General features: G+C 39.2%; 1 protein-coding gene across 1 annotated transcript; it reads right to left on the bottom strand.

Annotated features, from left to right (window-relative positions):
- Nucleotides 1-12,866: 12,866 nt before the first annotated feature.
- On the bottom strand, nt 12,867-14,330 carry LOC126416544 (KRR1 small subunit processome component homolog). The gene has a single exon (XM_050084288.1). The coding sequence runs from the start codon at nt 14,135-14,137 to the stop codon at nt 13,091-13,093; it is 1,047 nt and encodes a 348-aa protein (XP_049940245.1). The 5' UTR covers nt 14,138-14,330; the 3' UTR covers nt 12,867-13,090.
- Nucleotides 14,331-15,231: the final 901 nt, after the last annotated feature.

Genomic DNA, 15,231 nt, shown 5'->3' with positions numbered 1-15,231 from the left:
TTATGAAGTGTCTGATGCAGATTTCATTGGCCACTGTTTGGGGTCCTACCCAACTGTGAACAGTAGATGCTGGTGGCACCCAATGAGCTCAATACTAAAATGAAGAGATTATTCAACCAAGCCAAGCTGTGACACAATATGTCACAGCCACTATGATAGGTCAGGCAAACTATCGAACCATTCTACTGAACACGGGACATGAAATTACTGTTTAATGATACTGTGGGATGTTGTCTAGGTTTACTTTGTAGTTCAATAAAAGAATTTCTCGAAAGTTGCACCCACACACTACTAGCTAACCAGAATGCCTCTCGCCAACATGGCAGATATGGCAAACATCACAGTTTTCTTGCAAAGACACATTTGAGTACTCTCCAGTTTAGTGCTGAGTTCACTGCTGCTGCCCTAGTGATTGTTTCTTGGCACCATTACACAATAAAACAGTCAACATAAATTCAAAAGTAATAGAAAGGCTGCACCAAAATTTAAAAGAGTTTAAGACTGCAAAATGCTACAAGACGATACTCTTCATAAAAATAAACAAATAAATAAAAAACCACACCTCTCAATAGGCACTTATTTAAGACCCAGGAAGAGCACTGAGATGTTTTTTGGCACAATTTTAGCAAACCGATTGCCAAGACCATGCTGTGACTTAAATTAAGCCTCTGTCCCCATTGATTAAATTATTTGTCACTTTACTCTTGATTGCTTCCTTTAATACACTGTCCAAGTTTTGTCACCTGGACCACAGTTCTAGTATCTTTGCATTCCTTTTCATGTTCACTGCATCACCCTTTTCACGTTCATAGACATTGTAGCATTCACTTTCAGGTGATTTAGTTTGCTGCTTGTGTCAAGTGTAAAGCCTTTGTTTTTTACGTCTTGTTCAACAGTTCTTATAGTCTGTCTAACTTATGACACACCACATTCATATAAGTGGTACACATTCAGTTTTTGGGACCCTACATAATCTTCTACACAACATAATACAGCATAGTTCAATACACTTTGTGCAAATGGTACCTCACAGCTCATATCCGAAAAAAGTCACATTTCAAAACCATCAGGAGATATATGTACAATGAAAACCATATTTCCACATGTTCTCTTGATCTTCCTGGAAATGGTACCTGCATATGGAAGGAATACTATTCTGGCTGCTGCTTCATTACTGTAGGCTCCCTCCGGAGGCAGTCTTTTGTTTATTACAGCATGCTTCATCTTTTGCTCTGAGTACACATTCTTTTTGAAAACTTTGCTTAGGTGTCAGAGTTCTTCACTGAGACTTACTTTGCCTCGCAGCATGCATGCTCTGTGACCAGTGTTCTAAGTGCTGAATTACTCCTTGAAGTTGATGCATGCAATTAACAAGTCAGTATGGATGGGCTTTGTATAGGTTCAGTGTCACTGAGTTCCGTCCACTTTCCTCTTAACCAAAACATTGAGAAGAGGTGGCTGTTCCTCTTGTTCTATTTGTATTGTCAATTTTATATCTGGATGGATGGAGTTGAGGCACTGTAGGCATTCAAGAAGTTTGTCCATTACGTATAGGCAGAGTACAAACATCTTATCATCATACTGAAGAAACAGTTGGCTGATGGCTTGTCACACAACATTTGACAAAAACAACTACAGAAATTGTCGAAATACCATGTAAAGCAGAAACTCAAAATGTTGTACACCTTCAGTCTTCTCAAGAAAGCCAGAAGGTTCACATTATCATTATTATTATTATACTTGTTTGTTATTTTTCGGGTGGTGAATTATGTGTATATGTAATGGTAGTGAAAGGTGCATGCATATACATGTTGTTCTATAGTACAGTGCGCTCTGTTATATATGCATGGTGTGACCTGAATCATGCGATACACTACCCTTCCCCCATAGTAACATTAGCAGTTCCATGTAATATAGAAATAAACTACAGTTTTTCCAGCATAATCTTAGATGTATTAAGTTTATATTATCAATACTTTCTGTAGCATGTTAACTTATCTGTTCTGAAACTAAATATAACAGCAAACATACTCACTGACAGACTAAATTCCATAATCAAATTTCCAACTCCTAATGAAGAAAACCACACGTTGCAAAAAGAATTAAATGTGCCACAATTTGGGAGGAAAACTCAAGCTTAATATAAATGCTTAAACAACAACCAATCTTGTTTCTCAACTCCCAACATTAAAATTGAAAGAAATAAAATGCAAGTAGGTAAAATTAATAATTTAGGCATTATAATTCCAAAAGACAGAGAGATAAGAGGAGGAACTGAGGGATGTGGAAATAATGTTAGGTGGGAGGCAATATAGCTGGGTCTCTGTATCAGAAGGCCTTCATCTACTAAATAAGACATAAGGTTTTCACTTGAGTCTTAGAACTTATTGGTTGGTTGGTTGGGTGGTTTTGAGGAAGGAGACCAGACAGCGAGGTCATCGGTCTCATCGGGTTAGGGAAGGACGGGGAAGGAAGTCGGCCGTGCCCTTTGAAATGAACCATCCCGGCATTTGCCTGGAGCGATTTAGGGAAATCACGGAAAACCTAAATCAGGATGGCCGGACGCGGGATTGAACCGTCGTCCTCCCGAATGTGAGTCCAGTGTCTAACCACTGCGCCACGTCGCTCGGTGAACTTATTGGTGCCCAACACCTTCCATCTTACTGATGAACTGCTTAGCACAATCGATGTATTTCAGTAAGTCTCAAAATTTGTACATTTTAGTTGCTGAAATATTACTTAGAGCAACAGTCAATTTCTTCCTTTGGTTGTACAAAAGTACTGATGTTCAACAATATTGAACTCCATCCACTTTTTTTGAAATTCTCACTCCTGAAACCATTGTTTAACTTTTTTTTGACATTGTCTATTTTCAGTGTGTGCTTTTACCGTTGATGGACACTTCACAAGCTATCTATTGAATAACGTGAAATCTAAGAATACTGCTGGTAATTCTTGTGTGAAATATTTATTCTATTTTGAATTTTTCTGATATGTTCTGCTTTAATCCATTCATTTGTTCACTCATGGTGTTCCATAGACCCTTTTATGATGAAGCAAAATAAGGGATATTGTTAAAGTCAAGGTAGACCTATGCATTAACAAATGAAGCTACTACTGTAAACTGTGTAAATATTTAACTTTCATAAACTGCCACTTGGAGCTTGCCCAAGTTCCATTTAACATAGCAACAAGAATTATGTTACTTTGAAAAATTCGCTACAGCTTCCTTAGTTACAGTGGGCAGTTCCAGTTTCTGTCCTATTCTTATCTTAAAATCTATTTGACATTACTGATATTTATACCAGAACAAGTTACCTACATTATAACAAAACAGGCTTGTTCATAATGAAAACAGCTGTTTGTCAAGCAACTTACAGGTATCTTCAATGCTTGAATTTATAGAATCAAGAGGAGTACCTAACGAGTTTCAATTTTTTTTTTTTTTTAATTTGGGGACATTACCAATGTCTATCTTTAAGGAGAAACAGAATTCTTGTTATCAAAACTGCCAGAAACAAAATACAAGACATATGTAAAATTCAGTTATTTTGGTAAAAGTGCACTAATGGCGGTAATAGCTTTTCTGTTGCATGTTGCAAGTGGTAACTGTTTGTGCAGTGAATGATGGAAAGTGAACATGATGATGAAGCATGAACCAGATGGTTTGACAAGATGGCAGAACCAATGAGAAAATAGCACCTGATAAATTTTGTCAGTTTGTTGAGTGCACAAAATTACATGGTAGCATAATAGAATATATTGTGAAGAATGCTGTCACATAAGACAGAATATTCCATAAAATTTAAACTGTACTCTTAGGTTCTTACCTAAAGATCATCTCAACAATCAGAACATTCTATAAATATCCTACAAAGTTTTTGAAATGACTAGTTGGTCACCACAACCAGTTTTCCTCCAGTCACATTTACTGGCTTTTGTCAACTCACAACCAAACTATATAACAAGAATACAAAACAATATCCCAAGTAATCTTGTCATTTTCTGATAAAAAATATGACACAGGAAGTAAATAAAAAATCAGTAAACAACTTCATAATCCATGATAGCCACATCAATAGTCATCTACCTCACATTCTCCATGTCGGAAACAAATAAACTGTACTCAATCTATTTCTTCTGCCATAACAGGTCATTAGATTCATCGATTCTTTCTGGCTACAGTCAACTGAAATGAATTGCCAACAGCAAAATGCAGCAGAATAGTCACTGACTCCGTAAGTGCAGTTATTTTGACACGATAATTATAAAAGACATCATTCGCTGCACAAAGGCATCAAAAACACCTGAAATACGAAAACAAGTTTTTGCATATGGAAGACAACTAACTTATTAGCAAGTCTATCTGAACAGTCTGTATGCTGTGCTCATCTACAACTCTACGTGTCATCTTTACAGCGAGTAGCAATCTATCCTTTTCTTTATATTGCTATTACCAAGTTAAGTCACTTCTTGTGAAACTGAGGAGACTTAGTCTCAGGAGTGTGATGGTACACGGCAGTGGTGATAGTGGGACCTACAGAAACAGGAAAATAATTTCCAAGGAGTTGACGGAGAAATATCTACAGAGAAGATTTACAGAGATCATCTACTCAGATCAATAATACAGTTAAAAAACAAAAAAAAAATAAAAAAAAATAAAGGAGAAAAAGAATCAGCAAAAGTTACAAATAATGGCAGTGCAGTATCTTCACAATTTTGCAAGCCAATGACGATACATGTAGCAGGATATAAAATGGTGTTTGGAAGCCGGTTTTAAAAAACAATAACAAATTTTAGCTAACGTGTGTATGTGTGTGAGTGTGTGTGTGTGTGTGTGTGTGTGTATGCTTTGACCCATGACATCACAAATATGGCAAAACCACACACCACGACTCCAATAGGGTGCCTGTGATGTCATTACGTAAACATGATAACAAACACGAAAATGCATCGAAAAACCAACACACACACATGTTCCACAAAAAACCTAATGACATTAATGAGACAAGCATGGGAAATTGGGGGTTTTTGGGTGGGAACAAAGTAAATACAAACAAATTTAGACACACACCCCCATACCAAATCACACAAAATGATGAAAAATCTGACAACACAAAACTCCCTAAATTCCACTAAACACAATATCCGCTGGAATCAGACACTCCCCTTGACCTATATAGCTCAACAGCTGCTCCCGATCCCACAAATTTGAATCGAACACCTCCCTTGACCTATATAGCTCAACAGCAACTCCCGATACCGGAACACCCACAGCCACAACCACAACCACAAATTAGAATCTAACACTTCCCTTGACCTATATAACTCAAAAGCAACACCTGTTACCGGAAAAGAGTGTGTGTGTGTGTGTGTGTGTGTGTGTGTGTGTGTGTGTGTGTGTGTGCACGTGCGTGCGCGTGTGTGTGGTTTGGGAACTTATGGGCACCCAACGGTGGGGTTATTAGCACCCTGACATCGATGAAAACAAACGAATGTGGATAAGAACTAAAACTGTCATACCACGCATGCACACAAAACGACCACACAATGACTATCGCACAGGCACTCTCACATGCATTAAAACCAACGAGGAGGCAAGACAGCTAATCAAGAAAGTAAAAGAGGGAAAACAAACCACAAAACAGCGAAAAGAACAGCACAGGGAAATGAGACTGGCTGACCACATATGAAACACCAACAGCCACAACCACAAATTATAATCTAACACTTCCCTTGACCTATATAGCTAAACAGCAGCTCGTGATCCCACAAATTGGAATCGAACACTTCCCTTGACCTATATAGCTCAACAGCAACTCCCAGTACTGGAACACCCACAGCCACAACCACACATTGTAATGGAACACTTCCCTCGACCCCAACACTCAACAAATACACTAAGAACAAGAAAAATAAAAACTTACTACCACAACAAAGTTCCAGCGCCACAACCTGGTCGACCACCACAATCTCTCTCTCTCTCTCTCTCTCACACACACACACACACACACACACACACACACACACACACACAGACACAGACACACACACACACACACACACACACACACACTAACTCAACAAAAACTGCAACAAAATTGATCCTCCACAACTAAATCACAAACCAATACACTGCCCCCCCCCCCTAAACGATACCAACAACTAAACCCACCCCCTCAGGGACGCTCTTCCGCCAACAGTACTCATCTAAATGAGACTGAAGGTTGGAAGAGCGCTTCTTGCCCCTCCCAAGAACTGACTTAACGGCTCCCCACATCCCCTCTATAGTATTTGTAAAGCCCCTGCCTCATATTTTTTAAACTCTAAACTATGGTTAACAACTAAATGATTGCACCCCCTCTCACCCAACCCTCTATAAGAAAAAAAAGCATCTGAAACTACAGTGGAACCCAGTTCTATAAACTCCTCAATTAACCCCACTAATTCTGTCTTAGATGGCCCCTCCACAACCCTGAAAACACATTCCGAACACCCACCCCCAGTACAACAGTCCCCCCCCCCCCCCCACACCCAGAGACCAACCAAAGACTTACCCCTGCCATACTTCCTTTTCCCAAACTGTGACTCGTCCACCTCCACCACAACCCCAGGGCCACCCAACTTACCCCTGTATTTAATAAACTCAGAACATACTTCACGGCAAAACGAAAACCAGTCAAGCACACTCCTCTCACTCACGCCAGTCTCATGCGCACAAAAACGTTGAGATGATCTATAACAAAAGTAATACGTCAACAACACAATCTCGCGCATGCCCAACCGAGACTTCCTGAACCAGGAACCGCGACGTATGGAGCACCATAGGTTATCCCTATGGCTCTGCCACATATAACCGTCCCTGGTCCAAGACGCCAGAACTTTTGCCAATGTCATTTCCTTCCAACAGACAGTGCACTTGACCACCTCCGCAATCAACCCAAAAAGCTGTAGAAATTTGATCAGCTCCAACTGAGTTGCACCCATCGTAGCATGGAGTCTCACACTATTTATTTTATCGGTCATATCCGTACCTAACAAGACCAATAATAAATTCATTTACTCACATTAACATACGACCTACAGCGAACAGCGCTACACTAACTTTCACACAAAACCACTAAATCATTAACTCACTGAAACCAGTTCCGCTCGAAACACAGCCAAAACGCGAACCAGCCCCTAGAATCAGTAAGACCTAACTGAACCCATTACACCACACAACATGAAACCCCAAGCACACCACCAGAGAGCACCATGAACCACAACACGATGACACGTAGAAACACGTCACACTCACAAACCAAACTCCGCACCATCATGACGTCACACACCCCAACAGCCTTATGTCAGGGGTCAAAGCCAACGGGTGGGATCGGACGCTTCGGTCGACCCCTGTATGCATCCGAACCATGATGCCATCAAGATGGCAGGCACCCCTACTTCCAGCATATACAATATGGCGACCTTAACATCACCACATGCACACACAAACAAAAATATAAGACTGAGACTATTTCGCTCCAGCAATAAAGTAATGGGTCATCTGTAGAAAGTTGGGGGTCTAGGGTGGAGACAAGCTAAATATATCACAATACAAAAACAGCAGCTTTACAAAAAAAATATTATTCACAAAATCAAACACAAAAATTTCTCAACATATGACATAACGCTATTAACATGAAAACAAACAGAAGCTAAATGATGTCAAAGTTAGCGTAAGGAGGGCTATGCATGAAGTGTTCAGTGAATTCGAAAGTAAAATTCTATGTACTGACTTGACAGAAAATCCTAGGAAGTTCTGGTCTTACGTTAAATCAGTAAGTGGATCAAAACAGCATATCCAGACACTCTGGGATGACAATGGCATTGAAACAGAGAATGGCACGTGTAAAGTTGAAATACTAAACACCTTTTTCCAAAGCTGTTTCACAGAGAAAGACCACACTGCAGTTCCTTCTCTAAATCCTCGCACGAACGAAAAAATGGCTGACATCGAATTAAGTGTCCAAGGAATAGAAAAGCAACTGATATCACTCAACAGAGGAAAGTCCACTAGACCTGACGGGATACCAATTCAATTATACACAGAGAATGTGAAAGAACTTGCCCCCCTTCTAACAGCCATGTACCGCAAGTCTCAAGAGGAATGGAAGGTTCCAAATGATTGGAAAAGAGCACAGGTAGCTCCAGTTTTCAAGAAGGGTCGTTGAGCAGATGCGCAAAACTATAGGACTAATATCTCTGACATCGATCTGTTGTAGAATTTTAGAACATGTTTTTTGCCGTGTATCATGTCGTTTCTGGAAACCCAGAATCTACTCTGTAGGAATCAACATGGATTCCGGAAACAGCGATCGCGTGAGACCCAACTCACTTTATTTGTTCATGAGACTCAGAAAATATTAGATACAGGCTCCCATGTAGATGCCATTTTCCTTGACTTCCGGAAGGCGTTCGATAATTCGGAAGTTTTTCGCGGATGATGCTGTAGTATACAGAGAAGTTGCAGCATTAGAAAATTGCAGCGAAATGCAGGAAGATCTGCAGCGGATAGGCACTTGGTGTAGGGAGTGGCAACTGACCCTTAACATAGACAAATGTAATGTATTGCAAATACATAGAAAGAAGAATCCTTTATTGTACGATTATATGATAGCAGAATAAACACTGGTAGCAGTTACTTCTGTAAAATATCTGGGAGTATGCGTACGGAACGATTTGAAGTGGAATGATCATATAAAATTAATTGTTGGTAAGGCAGGTGCAAGGTTGAGACTCATTGGGAGAGTCCTTAGAAAATTTAGTCCATCAACAAAGGAGGTGGCTTACAAAACACTCATTCGATCTGTACTTGAGTATCAGTGTGGGATCTGTACCAGGTTGGGTTGACAGAGATCCAAAGAAGAGTGGCACGTTTCGTCACAGGGTTATTTGGTAAGCGTGATAGTGTTATGGAGATGTTTAGCAAACTCAAGTGGCACATTCTGCAAGAGAGGCACTCTGCATCGCGGTGTAGCTTGCTGTCCAGGTTTTGAGAGGGTGTGTTTCTGGATGAAGTATCAAATATATCGCTTCCCCCTACTTATACCTCCCGAGGAGATCACGAATGTAAAATTAGAGAGATTTGAGCGCGCACGGAGGCTTTCCGGCAGTCTTTCTTCCCGCGAACCATACGCGACTGGAACAGTAAAGTGAGGTAATGACAGTGGCACGTAAAGTGCCCTCCGCCACACACTGTTGGGTGGCTTGCGGAGTATAAATGTAGATTTAGATGAACTGTACATCGCACCTGACCTATATAGCTCAGACAATGTCCTTGATACCAAAAAACCAAAGCATGCATCTCCAAAATGTGGTATCGCAAATTTCCCATCACCTACATAGCTCAAATGAAGCAAACAATTCCAAAACTCTACACACAAATTGAAAACCCAAAACCCAAAGATTCACTTCACGTGTTAAAAGCTATACACTAAAACAAATAAACCATAAATAACGCATTAAAACCAGGTAACATGAGAATATTACTTACCAACCAAAGCCACCAAGGAATAGATTCAGGTCTGCCAACCCCCCCCCCCCCCCTCACCACACACATATTATAAAACGGACACAAATAATCCCAATCAGTGCCCCCCCCCCTCCCAATTAACCAACCCCAACCCATCCTATTCCCCTCCTAAACACAATATCCACAAGAAAGACAACAAATAAAAACTAAAACCATTTACACATTAAAAAAGTCCACCGAAAGCAAAATAAATAAATCTCCACAAAAATGCATAGATGAACAATAAAAAAATAATACATATGTAAAACAGTCTCCCTCAATCTCTCGAGTCAGGTCTCCCGTCAGATACATCACCAAACATCCAAATATTGTAATGGCAATACCACCACACATAAAGATCACTGATCTGAACAGATCGGACTCTAGACAACTTCATACTCTCATTACACATGATGTATCATGTGGTCGCCAATCATACCTAACCACTGCAAAAACCTTATCATTGTCATCATATCATCGACCAGCACAAATCAGAGTGAATAACTATTACATTTTTGTTGTCATATCCATCTCTAACAAAAAACAACAAAAACACTATTATCCTTTGTTTCATAAAAAACAAACACTAATCACACCTAACACAAACACAAAAGCATAAACCCCCAAAACAATAAATCAACATAAATCTCTGATGACACAGCACATATTTCCAACAATACTTCACAGAATGATTACACAAAGCCAAATGGCAGAACACCACTCATAGTACAAATATCTTCCAACATGAACATTGACCACAAGACCATGTTACCAAATACAATACACCATCTACAAACATGATCCAACTAAAAAACACAGCACCATAATGATGTCACACACCACAACACACTTGCATCACGAGTCAAAGCACACAGGAGGAATCGGACACTTCCTGTGACCCAAACTCGGGCTACACTACAAGTCAGTCTGTCACCAAATCCAAGATATCAACGAGGGGCAATCCAATATCACACCCCAACCTAGAATGGCCACAGCAGGTGATATACTGGGTATAAGAAATGTCAAATTATGAATCAAGTAAAAATAAATACCTGACACAGCCAAAAGGCACACACTTTAGAAGACATCTATTATGGATTCCAGGCAAAATGTCAGATTCGCGTCTGACGCAAACAGAGTTGAAATAAGTGTATCACAGGATTTATATAAATGACCTACGGACCTTAGAAACTGCAGCTACGATCACGCTGTTTGTAGATGACACTACTGCAATAGGGAGCAATGTTAAGGAACCCCTGTATAAAACAGCTGATCAGTTCCTCAATGCCTTGCATTCACTGTTCAGTGCCAACAGACCAATCCTTAATATAAAGAAAGAAAGAAAAAAAAAAGAAAAGAAAAAAAATTGGAAAAATGAATCCAAGATATCAACACTTCCAATATCTCACCCCAACCTAGAATGGCCACAGTAGGTGATATCCTGGGTATAAGAAATGTCAAATTACAAATCAAGTAATCCAACTTGTAATGGGAAAAAAAGAGTTAGAAAGAGTATGAGGTATACAACTTTTAGGAAAGATTAAAGTGCACAGACCACGTATGACAAAGGAACAGTTTTTTGGAGTAATATGAATAGATGATTAAATGAAATTTTTACATTACAGAAAAGGGTAATTGGAGTCTTGCGGCTTAGCTCCAGAAGGGCTCTCTGCAAGCTTCTATTTTAAAAGTTGTGAGCACTTACAGGACCTTCCCTATAAATACACAAACGTGTGTCAATGGCAAGAGTTAATCTTGGAGACCTGCAGACTAATAGAGATTACCATAGTTACACCACGCACAGCTGTGGTTTCCTCCACATGAGCCACATTGGTGCCATACTTTATAAAGCACTGTCAATACACATAAAGAAGTTGGACAAGAAAACAGCTTTTACATCACAGTTAAAAACATTGCTTATTGAGAAGTGTTTCTACAGGGTAATTGAATATGTTGGCTTACAGAAATAAGAAGCCTTCATTTATTGATCAGTAGTTTTTAACCTGTTAACAGATGTACCATTTATGCTGTGTGTCTTTGCACAAGAATGTTTCTGCTGTCGTCGTCCTATTGTCTCTGTTTCACATGGAACACAAATACAAAATCAGAGAAGGGAATTTGTTGAAAAGAACATTTGTGATGGATAGTGTAAGCAGGTATTCACTTGTTTATATTATTCCACAGTATTATATAATGTCACTTGCTTACATTTTAAAGAAGTGTAATATAACAAAGTTTGTGTTCTAGTTCATTGATTATACTCCTTGTTAATCTTGTAGAGTAGGTACATGTGGTTTTCTTTCCAAATCATTTACCAAGCAAGGTGGCTAAGCCAGTGTAACTGCATTGAACTTTCTTTCGGAAACAAGATTCGTTCCCTTTCTGGCCATCCTGATTTCGTTCTTCCGGGTTGTTATTAGGTGACCGCTGGAATGGTTCCTTTGTTAAGGCCATGGCTGACTTCCTGCCCTATTGTCACCTAATCCAACCCACTTTGTAAATATTTTATATATGTATATATTAATTGTCACATATCATATATTGTTACACCCAGTAGTCTAAGGATGAATAAACATACAGTTATATAGTTGCTGCTCCCTTTCATTTTTATAGTACATAGTTGATAACGGTTATATGTAGGCTACACAATATGCAATGAAATATTCACCACAGATGTACGTGTAATGTAATACAGTATTTCTAAATTTACATTGCACTTCTAGTTTTTGTCATGAAAAATTCAGTAATTATGGTGCAAATGTAAGACATAGGGCTACACTACAAATAAATCTGTTGCCACAATCTTTATTTCTTAATCATATCCTTTAGCTTCACCAACTCAAAACCAAATTGTCAGCTACCCATCTAACACAGACCTTGAGCTACATTATCAACCTGTCTATCATTATATAATTTCAACCTAGATTTCAAAAAGGGTAATGGAAAGGGGTGGGGGGGCACTACCACCCTAACCATTTCTAAGTCTCACAGCCAGACTAAGTCGTGTTCAGGAAGCAATGTGTTATTGTTTTGCTCCACTATTTATCAGACACTTATCTGCAAACCATTATGGAAAGCACAAGTCACTATCACTGTTGACAAAACAGCAGCCTCCATAATGGTATAGCACTTCATTAACTCACATTATGTACTCCAGCAAATAAAAATCTGTAATCTACACCACTCCTAAGCCTTTTCTAAGAGAAATGAGTACCGCACTGTTGCTTTCAGGTGTGACGGCAAAATTCTATGTTCAAATGTGACACAAACTTACAGAAATGTGTAAATGTTTCATCTAGAACAAACAGTATGCTACCAACATAAATCTAGATTTATTGCAAATTTTCCTTTTCACTTTATCAGAAAATCATTTCAAACAGAACAAAATTTGTACATTTGTCACACACCGCTACAAATGGCATAAATTATGGCGTGAAATCTGCCATGACATAGTTCTTCATAAATTTATAACAAAAGTCACTCGGTGTCACAGCAGAACAATGAACTGACTGACTGGAGCTTTTAAGGTGCACTGCACTACTGTCTTATATCAAACTGTGGCTTACTTTTGTTTTTCTTCTGTGCTTCCTTAACTTTCTTTTTAAGAGCATTAATGTCCACATCAGTACTTGTATGAGGTTTCACATCCTTCCTTTCAGGTTCAGCAGGAGGAATAAACACTTTCTGTCGTTTTTCTTCACGTCGTTTAGCAGCTTCTGCTTGCTTATCGTCTTTTTCCTTGCGTTTCTTGGCACGACGTTGTTCTTCTTTTAGAAAGTATTCTCCTGATGCTAATAATTTGTCCACTTTACTCTCCGGTTGCGGAGGTGGGAATGGTGTGTATTCCTTCTTAGTCTTCTTTATTTTTGGCTTCTTTCTGTGGCTTAAATTCTTGCTATGGAATTTTGGAAGAAACCTTTCCCAGTTCTCATTTCTAAGTTTGGGATCCTTTGCGAGTTCACGCTTTATCATGAGCGCTTTAATGTTATAAACTGGGTGAATGTTTCGCATTGTATCTTCGGCAATCCTGCGAACTTGTTGAAGTCCTTTATAAGGTCCAAGGGCTGCAACTGTTTGCCCTTGAACTAAAACGTAACAGTTAGTTAGTAGCTCAATAGCTTTCAAAGTGCACCCATCGGGACCTATTAGCCTCTGCCGCCTTTTAACGAATTTCTCTCTGTTTCTTACTAATGATCCAATTTTTATTATATCAGAACCTATGTCATCTTGAAGCACACGGACTGCTTGCTCATATGGTACACTGCGGGATAGCAACTTTATCATATCTCTAGCTTTAATTATTATATATGGATCCCAAGTATGTCGAGTTGTTCTTACTGTCATACTACCCTCAATAAGGTCAAGTTCAGCCTTGATACCATATTCGTCCAACGATTTCTGCACAAGTGGCCAACATTCCCTTAAGTAATGTTCTCTGTATTTCGGAAATAACGTAGCAAATGAACTTTCTTCCAGCAATCGGTGAGGGTTGTCTTCTTTCTTAAACGATGGTATCTTCATAGCCCATGCGTTGTCAATCGGTCCCTTCTGGATCGGTATCTCTTCATCTTCATCACCAGCCATAGTAACTAAACTTCTCCTCCCAACAGATGAAACGAGAAATTAAATGTACTTCACTAAGCAGCAACCATGATGCTTCGAATACCTTTATGCATTACTTTTCTAAACGATGATACACAAGGAAAATACGCATTACAACATACCGCACACGACAAACCAAAACACTCCAAAGATCTTGCGACCATAGATGTGACTGATCAAACATCGCCCGCTATCCGTTAAAAGGTTGGTAATTATGGAGCTATGTTGGCAACAAACAAGTGTCACTCTGAGCAGCACCCCGTACTCTTCAATATTCAGACTCCGAATATTTATGGGCACAGAAGTTGTGACACTATCTGTAATCGAACATTTCCTTACACACCTGCTCTGTACTGTAAGGAAAGCTTGGAACGGTACTATCACTAATTAAACAGTAGCCAATTTTTCGTGCCAGATGATGGTCAGTGGCCGAAACTGGTAGCAAATTAGTAAATTGTTATAATGCAGCCAAGTCTCATGAATATCCGCTGCTTACAGTTGCCTGAAGAACACATTTACAATTGGAAGTTCCCGGTGGCACTTCGCAGTAGCGATGGGACATGGATAGATAAATATCGATATTCTGCATAATCGAATATTACGCAACTAAAAATCGATAGTGACTACAATTGAAAAAATTTCGATATAAGTGCCAAAAACTTATGTTTATGAATTAATAACAAATTAAGGCAACCTAAATTTAATTATACATTATTTCACTAAAACTTTTATCAGATTGATGAAACCTTCTTTCTCCACAGTACAAAATGGCACAATCTCTTTCGAAATATGAAACAAAACCGCTTTATTTATTTTTTGTCGTTCTCCTCGTGCAAACGAAGCCACACTTTCTGAAGCAGCAGCCCTACATCCTTGCTTTCAGGTTGAATAAGCAGCTGATGACGTCGAAGCAACTGTCTGTGTCAACACTAACATGGTTCGATTTAGACGCCGTATTCCTCTATTGTAGCGACAGGTGGTTAGAGTATATTCCTGGAGTCATTTAAAGTCGGTTCTCGGAACTTTGTTAGTAGACTTCCCACACTAATTGGACATTTACTATCGTTTGATTGAAA

The sequence above is a fragment of the Schistocerca serialis genome, chromosome 8 (assembly GCF_023864345.2).
Source record: "Schistocerca serialis cubense isolate TAMUIC-IGC-003099 chromosome 8, iqSchSeri2.2, whole genome shotgun sequence".
NCBI lineage: Eukaryota > Metazoa > Arthropoda > Insecta > Orthoptera > Acrididae > Schistocerca > Schistocerca serialis.
Note: the sequence above shows the minus strand (reverse complement) of the source record. Positions and strands in the feature narration are given on the sequence as shown.

Excerpts from the sequence above, each read along its gene's own strand:
- LOC126416544 (XM_050084288.1), bottom strand. The coding sequence starts at position 14,137 with ATGGCTGGTGATGAAGATGAAGAGATACCGATCCAGAAGGGACCGATT.